The sequence below is a fragment of the Chiroxiphia lanceolata genome, chromosome 2, assembly GCF_009829145.1.
Source record: "Chiroxiphia lanceolata isolate bChiLan1 chromosome 2, bChiLan1.pri, whole genome shotgun sequence".
Lineage (NCBI taxonomy): Eukaryota > Metazoa > Chordata > Aves > Passeriformes > Pipridae > Chiroxiphia > Chiroxiphia lanceolata.
The window spans coordinates 107,658,910-107,676,869 of NC_045638.1; the positions used below are offsets into that span (position 1 = coordinate 107,658,910).

Genomic DNA, 17,960 nt, shown 5'->3' on the forward strand with positions numbered 1-17,960 from the left:
GTACTCTGGGTGTCAAAGAGGCATTCCTAAATATCTAATTTTTTTATTTACTAGAGTGGGTACTCTTTGTGAAAGGATTTTGGTGGAAAAAGGTTTTCTGCACCATTAAGATTTCAAAAAAAATTTTAGTAGCCAGTAAATTTCAATACATTGCATGTTTTTCCCTACTTCATGATGGCAATAACTACCATCTGCCTGAAATGCAACTGTAGCTCCTAAGGTGTATATGAGATTCTGTTGACCTCCTTATAATATATATATTTTTTTTTAATGTTATATATTAAAATTCTTATTTTATACATATGTATACATATATGAGATTCCCTTGGCCTTATTGTCCAACTGGCTTGGCACTTTGCCCATAGTGTGAGATTTTCCACCAAAAACTTTCTGTCTTTTTTGGCAGAAAGGTTGGCTTTCGGTGAGCTTTTATTATTTGAGTGTTTTAACTAAAGTTTCAGTGGAAACAGTGAAAACTCATAGCAATTGGAACTGTAAAGTCCATTTTTTTCTGTCAACTCTCATTTTAACCTTATTTCTAACCAGCGTTACTGAGCATCATGTATTCACACACTATTTGGAAATTATATAATGCTGCTTAAGGAAAAAAGATCTGGTTAAAGTTGATGGAAAATGTACTGCTTATTGTCAATTTCTGAGGCATTTGCACAACACTGAATATTCTCCTGTAGCAGAAATATAAAAGGAGATAACAATAACATTTCTTTCCTGTGGGAACACAACATCCTGGAGATGCTGGGTTTATTACCTCTGTAATGCATTTTAACTTCTGTTGTGTTATTTCTTGGCAGTAATAAATCTGTTTATATTACATTTCTGTCTGCTTGGTAGGGGGGATGAACATGGTTTACCAGCTATCTAAAATGCTTCTGTCCACATTTTTCTACAGTGAGATTACTTAATGGTTCCCTAATCACCGAAGGACTGGTACAGACCAGGATTGGGACGATGTGGCACCTGGTATGTGCAGATGATTGGAATGAAGAGATTTCAGACAGTGTTTGCCAGCTGTTGGGGTTTGGGTGAGTGAGAAATATTCATTGTCACTTGTTCACAGATTTGTTGAGCGTATATTGGCATCTTCCCCCTCATTTTACTGTGTCTTTATTATCCAAAAAAATGTATCTTCCTCTGTCAAGTGAAGAGGCTTGGTGTGCCAACATATTTGTAAGTGTCACAAACTCTGTTTTGATGGCATTCCCCACAGGATTGGTGACTCTGAATATGGCAGATTGGGCATGAGGACACATGTTGGAGAACATTAGGAGAATGATGTGGAGGCATTAGTCTTTTGTCACTTTGTGTCATCATCTGTGTCTTCACTTTTATAAGGATGACTGAAGAGTAAAGCTGGAGCAAACAGCAGCCTTGGTTTTATCCTGCTGCTGTTCATTTCGAGTAAATTCATGACAATCCCTTGGATATTCTGCTACTGGATTCCCAACACATTTCATACCTATCATTAGATCCGAGCTGTTGGGAGAGGAAACTGCATTTCTCTTGAGGTGTATTTAGAGTAGGGAGGGAGGAGGGAAGTATATGACTGAAAAATAGATTTGGTTTCAGTCACTGTTCAGAAGAATTTTAGGGGGAAAGGTGGGGAGGGTTGAACACAGGGATGTTGCATTTTTCAATCTGTGGTAAAATTCACGACCTAAACTCTGGCACTACTTACATTGCAAGAAACTTCACTGCCATCCACTGAATAATAACTAGCTTTCGTGCAGTGCTGAAGTTTTTAGGGAATGTCACTCATCCAAGTAATAACTAAATTAAATTCTAAGCTTACAGTTCATTATTTTAGTCTCTGACCACAGAAAGATGCCTGCAAATGCCCTTCTGATAAATTAATTGTAGCAATCACAGAGTTATAAGGATTTAGAAAAATATCCAAGTGTTGTCTCAAAAATACTTTTAATCACTGGATGAACGTTTGTTGGTTTCTTTTACTTTTTTCCCTTGAGTAGGTACTGCATTTACATAAATATCTGATAGTTACACACACAAATGCTGATTGTAATTTAGGTATGTAGTTACCTCTTAAGCATACATATAAGAGCAAACAAACCATGTTTAAATATATTTCTAGGCAAATACCACCCTCTTTAGAGTGGCCAGTAACCTTCTTTCTCTGTTTCTTTCTCCCCCTCCCTTGCCTCTTTTCCCTCTGGAACTTCTGGAAAGGAGTAATTTTGTGGTCTATTGATTTAAATTACATTTTTATATTTGATAGGCTTCAAGGAACTTTGTCTTCCATGGTGCTTTCTATTACCTTTTAAAAATTACTTATGTTTTTGCCCCCATAACGTTCTGTGGCAGTATGTTTCAGGTTCTCTATAAACTAGTCAGAAGCACTTGCTAAAAAATTTCCTTTTAAGTTTCCTAGTTATTTCTTTTTAATTCCATTTCTGTCTATTAAATATTCCCATCGTCAAGAAAAATTACTTTTAAACATAAATTGTATCACATTTTTTGTAATCTGGGGGCTACTGCTACTACTGTTACTGATGCTACAGAATAGGATAAAATTTTCACGTGTGTGTATATATATATATATATATATATATATATGGGGGGTGTATATGTGTATATATATATATATAGAGAGAGAGAGATAATACATATATATATATCACACTATTTCTGCCTTCCCTGAATCCCACTGTAGCAGCATATTTGTTAATAAATCTCACCGTATTTGTTGCTAAATTAATGTTTGTAATAACAGATGCTGAGTAGGCTATAGCTCATGCTGCTGTACTGAATTACAACCTGGAATCATACTTTATTAGAGAAAGAAGGCTAAGGTTCATCTAGGACAATTTGCCTTCACTGTTAATTGATAATTTGCTAATCTGGTTTCCTGTTTAATTTATCAAAAGGACTGAAATGATAGGAGTCCTGTAGCATATACTGATTATTCATGTAGTTGGGCTAGAAAGTGCCATGTTCCACACAGATTCTAATAAACCACACGTGTGAATCCTTTTGCCTCCATTTTTCAAATATATGACTGTTGCACTTGTAATATGTGCCAAACAGGAAGCAAATTTGGAGGCATGTCTGTATGTTCATCTACAGAATACAACTTAGGCAAATCATTTACAAATATTCTTAATGAACCTGGGGTAGAATGTGAACAAATTGATGCTCTTGGGACATCTGAAAATGATCCTTTGCTCAACTTGTGCTTGTAGCTGTATGCATCTGACAGCACAGTTAAATTCTGAATATTATTAGCATCATATTTCCTGGAATGAAGAAAATCATACATTGAACTTTTCACCATTCCACTGGTCTGGTGTGAAACATGCTTGTTTCTCTGGGACCAGAGCCAGCTGGGTCTTTACTGAACTGTAAAATTCTCACAAAAGTCTTGAGCAGAAATTTATTTCACTGGAATAAGATGTCTTGTCTGAGATTTCCAGGTCGATGAAGTTTTCATCCTCACCATTTCCAAATGTCATCCACCAAAGAGTCATGGGCTCAGTGTAAGAGAGAGTGTAGTTCTCAGGTGTGTTTAGACTGTGTTTGCAGCACTGATGACCAGAATTAGGACAGTCATAATTTGGTGATAGACTTAATTTCATGTCAGTTGTCAACAACTAATAATGTGTTCTTTGACCTTAAAGGTATAGGAGGAATGCCAATGGTTTTTTGGGACTTGTAGGCCCACAGCTTCATTTAGGATCAGACATTAGGGAGCTTGGCTTAAACCCATTGCTTAGGAAACTTCATTTCAGATGCAGAAAGTATAGAGAGGTTAGTTTTATTTGTAGTGTTCAAATTTTCATATTATATATTGTGTGAATGCAAGCAGTTAGAAAATAGCAGCTCTTCATACGAGTCCATATGTAAACACAGGTGTTTTTTTGAGGCCTACCTGGACTGGCACTTTACTATTTTCCCTGACTGTCTGAAAGGTCAAGTCACTGTTCTGGGGTAATCTCTGAAGTACATATTAGTGTACTAATGTTTACACTAGAAAGATTCTGTACACTAGGCTAGAGTGTACAGACATTCTTCCTATATTCAGAGAGAGAGAGAGAGAAAATTAAGTGGATTTTGTCACTTCCAGGCTGAGAAATGTGGCAGTAGTGACTTTTCCAGGAGGTGGGTCATACAGCTCTCCTAGTGGCACAACAGGGCTGCTGAACACCTCCTTTTCCCTGTACCTAGTCTTAGTCTCCATACACAGCAGAATTGCAGGCAGATTCTAGACTTCATGCTTCCCAGTACTTGAAGAGGAGAGATGATACTTCTTTCATACACACTTTGCTCCTTGTGTGTCAAACCTGCACAAGTGGTTCTCCTCTTGCTCCTGAGATATGTATGGCTAAAGGGTCAGATGGGACTAGGCTGTCATCTCTCCAAAAGTTGTGTAGTTTAGCCACAGCTGTCTTTTTTCCCCATATTTCCTCGAGGGAAACAAATGTGACTCATGGGTATATGTTCCAAGCTGGTCATATGAAGTATCACAAGGTATATGATGCAGAATGAGCTATAAAGTAAATCTGGATATGATTTAGAAACATCAAAACAATTTATCTTTACACAGAATTCTTAGTGTTCAAAAAGCCATTACTGCAAAAGAATAAGTAGGCTGAGGAACAGACTAATTGGTGACCTTTAAACTGATTAGATGACCTTTAAAGGTCCCTTCCAATCCAAACTATTCTGTGATTCTATGACTACACCCCACTTCAGAGGAACTATTGTGATCAATAGTAAACACAACACCCTTGACGTACTCCACAGTTATTTTGATATCAACAGATCTGCAAGGTGAAACTTAACTTTTAAGGAAGGTAAAATTTATTGCATTACATTCTTCATGATATAAAATACAATTTCAGTTCTTTTCTAGACAGTATTGTATCAGTGTAATTATACTCCCCCCAAAAAGCAAGACTGTGATGCTCCAAGGCTCAGCTATTACTGCTCTGTTTTGCATACTAAGTTTGAGCTCTATGTATTTAAGAATTGGTATTGCAAACCCTTCATTGTGGCACAGAAAAGAAAAAAAATATATATTTACTGCTCTTAAAACAATTAATTCCTGTCTCTTTCAATATTACTGTAGCATTAGAAATCTTGGAGTAAGATGTAAGAGTGGAGGTAAGTGAGTCACATTTTAATCCATATGAGTTTCAAGCCTCAAGAATCTTCTGCTAAATAGTCATTATTTCAGGGGAAAAAAAAAACAAACTCCTGCTGTTTATTCCATCAGCATAATTATTTCTCAAATATTACTCTACCAGTGGAACAGGGTAAATATCTAAAAATATACACATCTTTTCCTCCCAGGAATGCAAATATGTCATCAACTATATTATTCACTGGAAACGGCCCGTTTGTCAACATCACCGAAGGAGTGAACCACACCCTAATATTTACAGAAAGGTGGGTACAGTGAGGTTTCTTCCTCAAACAAATGATCACTTGAAAGTATGGTGGTGATCATTTATACACTAATTTCTATCTCAAATTTATCTGAGAGGTAACAAGATTCTGTATATGGTCTGGACTATAAACATATCTAGGTTTTATTCTCTGTCTACTGGTGGGTTCTGGGTAACATTGGGCAGCTCTTCCCCTTCTATTCTCCTCCATCTATTGCAAATTAAAAGGGAAAAAGATGCTTGCTACATTTTTAGATAGCATTCAGTAAAATCTTAAGTGAAGTCTTTATGCATTCACTGTGGGAACAATAAATACTGCTATTTTAGCAAAACATTTCTTATCTAGAAATCTCTAAATTATGAATATATAATATAGCAGAATTTAGATGGAGTGACATTCACCCATAATTATAATCCATCATCAATTTTTAAAAAAATATATATAATGACTTCAACTGCTGTTTTTCTGCTTATAGAAGGGTTTACTATGCACATTTTTCTGGAATCTTACCAAAAGCATTGAGGCAGAAAATTACTGTCTAATTGCTAAAATGCTGAAATTGTGTTGAGGACGGCAAGAGTTCATGTTCTTTCAGTTTGCCTTTATAAACATACCACATAGTAATAAAGCAGGAGAGAATTATTATTTTTCTATGCTCTATTTTATCTCTGGGGAAAAAAAATAAAACATATATTTTATGTCCTAATTATACTCCCAAACATTTATTTATTATTCTCACTGGTGGTGAAAGTATCTTAAACTAATGGAATGTCATTGCAAGCTATTTTTCTTTTTTTCTTGAATGGATATCTAAACCAGAATTGCCACAAGACATCTTGAAGAGCAGTAATGATTTAAAGATTTCTTCTGTTAATATCAATTAAACACTAAAAAGTGATTAATGCAGGAGGAAATGGAATAAATTCATTTGTCTTAGTTGTATTTCTGTTGCAGAAAATGTTTCACATGGATAGCTGATAGGAATCATTTTACAGGGTGCCACCATTACAGATTGACACACTATTTTTGTACATATCATGAATGATAGAAAGATCACACAGACTAGATAATTCAAACAACCGAATTCATTAACTGGTAATCTAATTACAAAATGTATTTCTCACATTGCCTTTGGTCTTTACTCAAGTGCATCCACCACTGAAACAAAGGAGGGCACACATAACAGGACTTGAAAGCTGCAGTGACAGAGACAGCAAAAGTGTTCTCTGATGCCCTTAGGTAATGTGATTTTTGGCAGCATAGCTTTGTAACAGTGCAGAATCCTGTCTGGTAAATATATGTGAGCAGATTCCACAGGGATAATTGCTTTTGCCAGTTCTAAGTGCAGATCATGCTCACAGATATCCCAACCACTCCAGATGTCTGCCTGGCATGCTGTTTGGTAGCTGACACTCAGGGAGGCACAGGGGTTGGGTATTCAGCACACCCAATGCCTCTGCTGCCTTTTGGCCTCTCCTGTGCTGGCCAAGAGGCAGCTGAGGACTGTTGGGCTGAAGTGCAGGCAAGGAAGTGCTTTTCCTGCTGGGAGAAAGCTTCAGGAAGAAGAAAAAGCAGAGGTCCATGAAGTAATTTCTGCTAAATCAACCAGTAGGTACTGGTGAGGGGCCAAAACCCTCGGTACATGTGATTCCTTGCTTTTATGTAAAATTATAGGGACAAATCTGACACGTTGGGCATTCATTTGGCTAGTTTATTCATCTACCTATAAGAAAGCATAAGATCAGATAAATAAAGGAGCTAATATACAGCCCCACTGATCACTCTTTTAAAGCCTATGGAGGGAGCTTGGTCAAGAGTATCTAGTTGTTATGTTTACGCAGAAGATGGTCTTGGTTTCCAGTGGGTTTGATGCCCTTATGAAGTCAATATAGATTTGAACACAAATTACAGAATTTGTTTTCCAATCTTTAAATTACAACCTTAAAAGATGCTGATGGGAGACTGTTCAGAGGTGAAGGGATATCTTGTTTTTACCCCTCTGTGGTGAAGGTTTAACTAAGCAGGTGCTGGGTGGTTACAGTTCCCACTTTCCTCCTTGTACCACTATACCATCAGGAAAATGTCATGTCAAGCAATATTTCCCCCACAAGAGACATCAGATTTTGGAGCAAACACAGTGAGGGATACATCATACCATATCCTGTTTAAAGCAACCTTCCTTTTTCCCATTTAAAAATTATGTGGAAATGCACACTGCAAACAACCCATTGGCAGACTTTTTTTTTTTGTCTCTCTCTGATGTATTTCTGTGTGTATCAGAGAGAAATTGCTAGCACACACACTGTCTCAAGTGTTTCAGATTCATTACAAGCTATGAACACAATCTTAAAACCTCTGGGTGTCAGAAACGCTTGAGTAGTTTTGATCTGTGATCTTGTGCTCCTCAGCCACTGGCTTTATATCTCTGCTAAATAATTTCTAACCTTGCAGATGCAGCTATGTATTTTACAGTGCATTATTATCTTAGTAAAATGATACGGTGGTATCAAACTATCCTCTTAAATTCTTTGGTCACACTGATCTCTAGTGATAAGATATTGAAAACATCTCAAAAGGTAAGAAAAAAATGCTATAGGCAGTTGCAATTCTTCTGAGTCTGTCACAGACAGATGACTCATTTCCCTAAAACACAAGGATGTCTACATTTATTTCCGTAACATAAACCAATTAAGTGTTCATTGGAGGGGAATATGTAAATTTAATCTTATATATTGCTTAATGTTGTGTATTTATAACCAAAAATAATTTAAGCATGTGGAATAAATTATTTTATTTAACAGCTGGATACTGATAAACTGATAGACTAATGTACATATATGTATGATTATATACATTTATATATGTGTGTATGTTTATGTATTTGACAGTCATTTAGAGCTATCTGGTGTGCAGATACTTGTGATTTAATTGCACTTTCCTTCTAGAGAACACTGTTTGAACAACCTGGTGGTTCATCTGCAATGTAACATTCAATGTAAGTACTCCAGGAATATTTTCCAGGGAGATCAAATTGTTCAGACCATAAAGCCTAATGTTTACAGCTTGAACGGAAAGGTTAGGGATTGGACTATAAAAGCTATAGTCATAATGATATAAACACAGGAAAATTTACAGTCTTCACTTGTTTTCAGTGTTAAGTATTCACTAGAGATGGATCTATACCAAAAACATATATAAAAAATCCAGAAGGCCTGAGGAAAGAACACATCTAAATCCAAGTTATAAAGTAGCATCTTGATTTCAGCTATAAAACACCAAACGTTTTTCTGCCATTTTTGAATAGCAGTTCAGATTCTACAAAACCTATTTTTTCCAAGAATATTGACTAGTTTAATAAAATTTACTATATCCCCTTAATCTTTATTTATTTTTTTTTATTTTTCTTTATTTTAGCTTGTGGAAAACACCTGGTAACTCAGAACAACGCCACAAGGATTGTAGGTGGAAGTTATGCCAGAAGAGAGGCTTGGCCTTGGATAGTTTCACTCCATTATAATTTACGACCTGTTTGTGGAGCTTCCCTTGTCAGTGACGAGTGGCTGGTGACAGCAGCACATTGTGTATTTGGGTAAAGTTGATGGCACTCAGAACCAACACATTCTGACACCTTCCCAACATCAACTACCCAAACAGTGGGTAGTCACCACTAAAGCTCTGTTGAAGTATGACCTGAGAGATTTATCAGTCCTGTACAGAGCAAAACACACTTTCAAAAGATCCTACTGAAATCCCTGGGAAGCAGCACTTTTTAGAGTGCTTCCAGATGTTGACTTTAGAATAAGTTAGAAAATTTACTTTTAAAAAAATTTACTTTAGAATAAATTCACAAGTGCCTCTTTCTCTCCGCTGGCTCCAGGGCATCTTTCCAATTAGCTGAAGTGGCCATATGACATCCATGCCACATCTTTTTTTATTTTAAAGATAGTGGAACACTTGTTTCATGTGCAAGTTCACTAAGGAGGTATCAGACTATGAATAAATTGTGACACTGATATAAAAAATTAACAACTAGCTCACTGTTTAATGACTGTGCTTTGAATCACTTGTGGGCTCAGCTAAAAGCTCCTTTACTTTCTGGTAAATCCTCAGTCCTTAAATGCAGAGAATCATGGAAACTAAGCAGCATTTTCTGCACAATAAAGAATTGCACTTTAAATATATGGTACCAATTCTGAGCATTGGTACTTAATCCGTAATTAATGTGGGCCTCCATAAATTAGTTGAATCCCTGCCAGTGGTACAAAGAATGACATCATACCCCATAAAGGTAAACTCAACGTTGCCTGCTCCTACTGTATACTATCAGAGATTGATCAAGATTTACTGTGCATCACTAGAATGAATCTTGATTTATGTGCATTGATTAGGCAATATTGGATATCCTCTAGATGGTGTTATTTGTACCATTCAAATAAGTGATGTATATTTAAACATTTTCTAGGGTTTACTTTCATAACATCTATAATAAAAACAAGTGTAGAAGACACTTAGGAACTGGAATGGTAAAAAAAAGAAGAAATATTAATATTGAAAATTACAGTAGAGTTTTCATTATAAATAGCTAAATAGTAAGGCAGTGGAGACTGTGCCAAAATATTAATGTTTCCTCATTGTATGGCAGGAGCTACATCCCACAGAAAGACACTGAAATGAGAAGGATCAAATCCTCTTAGTTTCCACACAATAAACCTACAATTGCCTTAATACTTCCTTTTCACTTGAATCACCCTTTTATTTTCACTTAAATTTAATTTTATCATCTTGACTTTGCTAAAATTTTCCTAAATCAGAGCTTGCCATTTCACACCTTAATTCTGAACATTTACTTAAGCGCTCCTAGTTTAGAACAAAATAAGCACTTGATGTCAAAACAAAAGATCAACAGAAACCAATTCGGTACAACAACCAGGTCGAAAACATATTTTTGAAACTATAAACTGGTTGATTAAAAAAGAGCAAATAATAATTCTCTGATGAATACAGCCTCAAAACAACATGTGTAGCTCAGGGGAAAAAAATGCAGATTATTATTTTGTCTTAGCATATCTATTTAGATTTTTAAAAAAAGAGAACATTTTTCTGAGTCTATGAGCTGCAGCATTTTCAATGACATCTTAGACCTATTATTCTTTAGATATTCCATTCCAATTTTCTAACTGGGACCAATATTAATTGCCTGGTGGGCAGTCAGCAGTATCTTTCATAGTGTTTAAGAAACCATAGTAATTTAGTTAATGTATTTTCCTCCCCTGAGCCACTGTCTGATTAATTCATTATAAATAATGCATTATAAGCTTACCATAAAAAAATCAACAACATGTATCTGCAGTGTGGATGTTTAAGATAGTATTACCATCACGAAATTGTGAGCACAGCTATTTATTTTGACAAAATGTGCAAATGCTACCAATTACCATGAGGTTACAGATCAGCCTTTTATCTAACACGTATTTTTTCAAAATTTTCATTAATCATTCATAATTGTGAGTACTCCTTGCAACTTCTAGGAGGCAATTAAAACCATCTCGATGGCAAGCAGTCCTTGGCCTCTATGCTCAATCAAATCTGACTCAGCCTTCAACAGCAGTTCGAAACATCGATCGAATAATTATGAATCCTCATTACTCGAAGCAAACAAAAGATAGTGATATTGCTCTAATGCACCTACAGCACAAAGTGCAATATACAGGTGAGCTGTTATTCTCCCGTAAAGCAGATTTACTCTGTCATGCAAAACTGTGCTAAGTGTGAGGGTGGTCGGGTGGCTGCACATTTTTTACATCCTGGAGTCAGCCCAGTGCTTCCTGGATATCTTACCCAAAAAGTGGGTTTGAATTAATGCACATTTTCCTATGAGACTTCACAAAAACCTGAACACGGGGAAGAGGTTGAAATTCGTTGCTTGTTTCTCATTCACAGATTACATACAACCTATCTGCTTACCAGAAGAAAACCAACAGTTTTTACCAGGAATTAACTGCTCCATTGCTGGCTGGGGTACCATTGAGAGTGAAGGTGGGTCATCTGCTTGGAAAATCATGACAGGCATGCAGCTGTGAGGGAAAACTTGTTTCTCGCTCCACAGGAATTGCTAAGGTCAAATAGTTTAGAGTTACTCCTCCATAAGAAAATTTGGGAACTATTCCACTCCACCATTCTTCTCTAAAGCAAAGTGACAGTGTGTTAACATATTTATTGGAAAAAACATACATATCTAAGATCATTAAACTATGAAGTAACCTTATTACATCCCCTTAGAAGTTTTGATGACTATTTTCTCAACATGAAATATGTACATCTTGTTTCCAGATATTGGGGGGGGGAGGGGGAAGATTAGTCTCTCTGACAATGTGAAAATTATTTTCCCCAGAAGTCAAGTAAACTGACTGCAGTGTGAAATGTATGTGCTGTTTGTATGTCAAATGCTCCAGATTTGGAGTCTCTATGAAACAATAAACATGCCATTTCACTTCTGCAGTTGCTTGAATGCACTGCCTTCTACATTTCAGAATAAAGTTTCATTTAAAATTTTGGGTAGGAATTAGTAAAATAATCTTTTATTAAAACTGCAAATATTCAATCAAAGTTGCACAATGAGTAGTGAGGAAACACTCCACTACCCAAGCTCCCTTAGATCTCCCCGTAGTGAGTTCATACTCACTGATTTTAGTCATCTTGATTTAATTATAACCAAATTTAGTCCCATTACACAAATGAAAGACAGAATTCAGTCAACGAGCACCTTTTAATCAGTGCCTGTGTTGCAGGAGCATAAGCCTGAATGGTACAGCAGTGAACTAGGGATTCCTGCTGCTCGGGAGCATGCCCAGCATGCTGGAAAAGGAACAAAACCATCAGTGTTCCAAGTAGGATGTACATATTTATTGCTGCAGGTAAAGGTAATTTGTATTTTCATCAGGTCCCACTTCGGATATATTGCAAGAAGCAGAGGTGCCCCTCATTTCGAATGAGAAATGCCAACAATGGATGCCAGAATACAACATCACTGAGAATATGCTCTGTGCAGGATATGACACGGGAGGAATAGATTCCTGTCAGGTAAATACGAGCAACTCACTTCCACTGCTAGCATATACCAAATCTAGTTACTGAATAAAATGCTCCCTGATCCTCCAGTCAATAAAACTAGGACAATCACTGTCCATGAATGTAATTTCTACCCACAGCATTCTGCCCATTTAATACTTTGTCAGGATACAAGCTGAAAAAATAAAAAAATTTTTTCATGTCATCTTGGCACAAACATGGAGGGAGTTAAATGAGACTGGAAATTTTCTGCACTTAGCTTTGAATAGTTACTGCTGAGTAATTCTATGAAGGAGAGAGGGACATGTTTAGGGAAAAACAGAGGACAGAGAAATAAACGCCAAATAGATTGAAGTGTCAGGAATGCTTCATGAAGGGAAAGGAAGAAAACAACGCTGCTTTTCCCCAGAAACTGTAGACTTTGGAGACCTTTTGTCAGTGAATGCCACAGCATTTCAGAGAGGCTGCCTTTCTGCATTGATCTCATATGTTGCTTCCTAGGAGAGTTGGTTTTTATCCATTCCAGCTCTGCTTATAAACACACTGCTTATTTTTGAGGATGTACTCAGAACTGGCTGTCACATAATTTTTCTTCCAGCAATATGGAGTCTATGGTATGGAGACTGGCCAGTTCTCCTCAAGCCTGATGAGGAGCACGCCCACATAATTGCTCTTGCCTAGCTCTCCCAATCTAAGCCTTCACCAGGTGCAGTGACTTTGGTTAGTTTAGTCCAGCATGTGCAAGCATAATGCCCTTTCCTTCTGTGGCCTTTCTTTTTCCTTTTTGTTTTCTGAATCTCATACCAGAGGAAAAAAAAAAAAAAGAGAGAGAGAGAGAAAAAGTTCAGCACCACAGGCTGATAGAGAGCACAAGTGACCAGTGCTGTGATCATGACCATTCAACCATAAGCAAAGATGAACAAGTGAGTCCTGTGAGCACTTCCCCCTTTAGGCTGCTGTCACAGCCTTTGAACATTCTGGGATGCCCTAGAGTTATGGGCAGAAGTATTTTAATGGTCAACTCCTTGCAGAACTCTCCAGTAAAGATCTATTCACAGGGCCATGAGAAGAACCAATTAATATTGGTTCAACTAACTGGATAGACAATAAAAAATAGTCATTGTTTTCTTTCTCATCAAAACAAGACACTCATGTCTGACTCATCCCCCAGTCAGGCTGTGGGATTAATTAAATTCTGCCTCTATTGCAATGCTACATCTGCTAAACTATTGAGAGGGAGGTGTGAGAAAAGGACACCTTCTCTTTTGGAAATCTAAATTTGAAACTGAAGAAACTCTGGGGTGACTGAAAATAGAAGTGTGTTTTTGTTGAATATATTCAACAACAAAAAAATTCTACACATTTACCCAGACTTTGTGAAAGATGAAGGGCTGAAGGTAAATGTAATAAGCAAAAAGAAAATCACTTGAAACCCAGTTCTGTACTGAAAGACTGGTAAGAGTTGAAGATCATGTCATAAAAAAAAAAAAAAGGAAGAAAAAAAGGAAATGTATCATTTCAAGAATTTTTTTCACATGAAAATATTCATATTGATCTCACTTCTTGGTGCCCAAGTCATATAGAGATACAACATCTATTATTAAAGCATCAAAACAAAATATCATAAGCAGGCTCTTCTTCAGAGATGAACAGTTCACTTTTAACTTTTGAATTTCTTACTACAGGGAGATTCAGGTGGTCCTCTGACATTTGAAGACGGGGACAGGTGGTTTTTGGTTGGTGTAACATCATTCGGCTACAAGTGTGCACTTCCTGAACGACCAGGAGTGTATGTTCGAGTCACCAAGTTTGTGGACTGGATCAAAGATGTCATCTATTAGCTGGGTATTTTTTAATTATAGAGATATAATTTAAATGTTGAAAGTAAGCCATTGCATAATGTAAACCAGACTGTCATGTCAATCTCACAGGAAAAACTGAATAAATATTTAAATTTTGAGGAGGAAAATATTAGCAACTGAAAACTCCATTTCCAATTGAGAGCAATATTTCAAAATAGATGTTGTGGGTTTGTTAATAAATAGTTTTATCATTTTACTTTTTTTTTTATATGAGGGTGTGGGAAAACAGTTTCTTTGAACACCAGTGTGTTAAATGCGCAGTGGAGGGTTTTACAAAGCATGGGCAGTAAAAAAGAAAAATATAAAAAGTTTCCAAATTGCAAATGCTTTAGTGAAAAAGAATCAAAATTATTAATATCAGGTGAAAAAAACCCCTGGTTTTATGTTTTTATACTGTGTTTTTCAATGTGCAATTTGATTTAATGCATAGTCAACTCTTTCCCAGTGACCTGTCTGAATATCAAAATAAAGGTTTGTTTAAACTGGGCTCATGGGAGTCCCTCTGCTTTGTCTATTACAAAAACTCTGGAATAAGGTTTATGGATTGTGCATAAAGGCTGATCATGTATCATGCTCTTTTCTAATGAATAAACTGAATGTTCGCTGAAAGTTCTCTCTTCTGTAATTCATTTGGAATTAATAGAGTTAAATAAAGATTGAATATAGCTTCTTAGTTTTCTTTCTAGGCAAGTGTTTTGGCAATTATTCAAGCAATTATTGATGTAGGCTTGTGCACACCCAAGCGCAGACTCACAATACCGCAACTTCCTCTCATAAAAAGTTATGTTTTTTTAAAAGCATCTTACAATAATGAGTACCTACTCTTCCTGGTGAATAAAAAGTAATAGGGTTCCTATATTACATACTTTTTCTGTACTTTTTTAATACAGATTTTGTGCTTGGTATAAAAACTATCAGGCTATCCCATTATACTATTCTAAAGGGAAAGAATATGAAGAACAAAAAAAGGGGAGGGTGTATCTTCTTGAGCTCTTTTATAAATAGGTTTCTATTAAAATATGTTGCAATGCCTTAAATTCTATGGTTTCTTAATGTTAGTGTAAAATGATGCACTTCTTTCTTTCTGTTTTCAGCCTAGTGTAGGAATTTAATGTATTTTTAATTCCACAGTGCCAAAAGTACAAACTGCTTTTTCATTTACTGTGTATGTATGGTTTTGTAAGAAGCTCACAGATTTAGTGCTTACAATGCTAAATGCAGATATGAAGTGCTAAAAATACAAGGCTCATTTGCAAACACAGGCTGGTGGTCACTGATAAAAAAAACATCAAGTCCCAAACTGCTCAGGTCTTCATAAGCATTTGAGAACTATGTCCAGAACAAAATATGTATCATTATCAAGACACTTGTGACCACAAGGAACACACACAAATGTAATTAAGCCAGAGAAAAGGTATGAAGGTGTATTAGACACATTCCCTCATATAAAACACACAGTTTTTAACATTAAAATGTTAAAGGTACAAATTCTATCTTTTGTAGTGGGCCACTTCTCCTGTTACTCTCCTTCACTTGAAAGCAACCACTGTAAATAAAGTGCATTCTGCTAGCAGTAGACTTGGATGAAGCAATTATATTAAAATGCTTAATTAAAACGTGACATGATTTCTGCATTATTTACTGTACACCACTACAGTAGATTTTGTTTCAGTCTGTTAACAAAACACAAAAGCCAGCTCAAAACAGATCCAGTCACTAGAAAAATGTGCTTCCCAGAAATAAAGGAACATACTTTTATTTGTGTGTATTTTTTTGCTTCACAAAATGCAAAGCATAGATGTATTTTAAGGTATACATTGATAAACCACCCCATCAGATTATAAAATTTCCTATTATAAATTCTGTCATAGAAACATAGATGTTATATAAATTATTATAACTTTTAAAAGCCATTTATTTCAACTAATTTATATCTCTATAAAACTTAGCCAATCCCATTCTAGCCTTCAGTCAGTATCCATGGCTTCAACTGTCTGTGGAGAAATCAGTCAATGCTATGTTGAAACACTTGAGCAGCATGGATTATTTGCAACTGAGTCACAGTTCCAAGATGCTTTGAAACAGAGGACAGATATGGTGATATGACACAGAATTATTTTGCCCCAATAACCAATATTTCTTACTCATACATGAAAGCTGTGTACACTATAATAAAAACAGTGCACGCTGCTTTCCTCCCTTCACACAGAGTTTGAGTGGTCCATGCTGATGACTGCCCAGAAATTGCTTTCACTCCATAAGAAACACATCTGAAGGTATTTGCGTTAGCCTAATTGCTGCATGGAAATCACTTCTGCTGTGTTAACCATAATATCAATTGCTACACCTTAACATATCCTCTAGATGCAAGAATCATGAAGAAATAGTTAATCCTTACATTGAGTTAAAGGGAGTTAATCATTCAATACCATAAAAATAACTAAGTTCCTTTTACTGCAACTGTTGCCAAGAAAAAGGTCTCTCTCGCCCTCAGTTGAATTGAGCAATAATTTAGTTAGGAGAAAAATCAATTCCAGTCTTTCTGATCACACAAGATCAAAGTATTTTCTCACTACAAAGGAAATTGAAGTTGGGAATTGAACAGAGAAGAAAGTTGTGACTGATTGAAAAAACTACAGAATATTTGCAGTAGGAATAACAGTACCTAACATGAACTACAGAAGAAGGCTTCTTTGAAGAGGAAGTAAAAACATAGCATAACAGCAACTTTAAGATGTCTCCAAAAGTGCTTCAGCAACTAATTGCACAATTAGTATTAGTAGCATTGAACTCTCAAATATTCTTTTCTTTACTCAGAAAAAAAAATCGATGCACATTTGTCTCTGAACTCATGTGTTTAACATCAGCCAGCACAGTGTAGAAAACTCAACAGTTTTGCTTCGGTCGGTCTCTCCCCAACACCCACCCAGTGGTAGTTTGGAATCTGTGTTAAAACCAACAAGGTTGAACTCATGCTCTTGAACTCTTGCTGGAACTGCAGTAAAACCCCTTAACTTTCTGCTCCAGCACCAGGCTGTCACCAACAAATCAGCCAGAGTGCTATTACCACCACCCCAGGGCTGCTCCTAATGGTTGGTAAAACCATTCTTAAGGCACAGAAAGCTCTTAAGGAACCAGAGAGACTGGACATTAATGATGTTAATCATAACTCTAAAAGCAGACTTTAAATGCACCACAGTTACCTCTAAATCTGTCCACCAATTAACATAATTAATGCTTTTCTAGATAATAGTCTGAGTAACTTTGGGATCAATCTATTAGTGCCACTTCCAAGAAATGCCATTTGTCTTCTCTTTGTTCCAACGTTACATTATTCCTAACAAAGTATTAGCTATATTTAAATGATCTTTAATGTCTTTTTTACACAGACTTACTGAAACAGTAATCTAAATCTGGCCCACTGTGAATTTTTTCCATCAGAAAAAGTAAAAAATATTTTACTTGACTAACAACTAGTAGTTGCCTTCAAAGGACACCTCATTAATGAGGTATCACTTGCCAAGTTATTTCTGTTGAGCTTGAGGCAGTATGTCAAAAAAGTTATGGTCATTCCCTGGCAAAGTGAATTCATTCTATGACAACAAA

General features: G+C 36.2%; 1 protein-coding gene across 1 annotated transcript in view; it reads left to right on the plus strand.

The window, feature by feature from the left end:
- TMPRSS15 (transmembrane serine protease 15) overlaps positions 1-14,358 on the plus strand; it is a 53,103-nt gene extending 38,745 nt beyond the window's left edge. Inside the window, exons 21-28 of the mRNA XM_032679354.1 lie at positions 911-1,043; positions 5,329-5,424; positions 8,370-8,419; positions 8,839-9,013; positions 10,953-11,134; positions 11,365-11,460; positions 12,365-12,504; positions 14,178-14,358. Of these exons, the coding sequence (XP_032535245.1) occupies positions 911-1,043; positions 5,329-5,424; positions 8,370-8,419; positions 8,839-9,013; positions 10,953-11,134; positions 11,365-11,460; positions 12,365-12,504; positions 14,178-14,333 (1,028 nt within the window). The 3' untranslated portion in view covers positions 14,334-14,358. The remainder of the gene's footprint in view (positions 1-910; positions 1,044-5,328; positions 5,425-8,369; positions 8,420-8,838; positions 9,014-10,952; positions 11,135-11,364; positions 11,461-12,364; positions 12,505-14,177) is intronic.
- Positions 14,359-17,960: the final 3,602 nt, after the last annotated feature.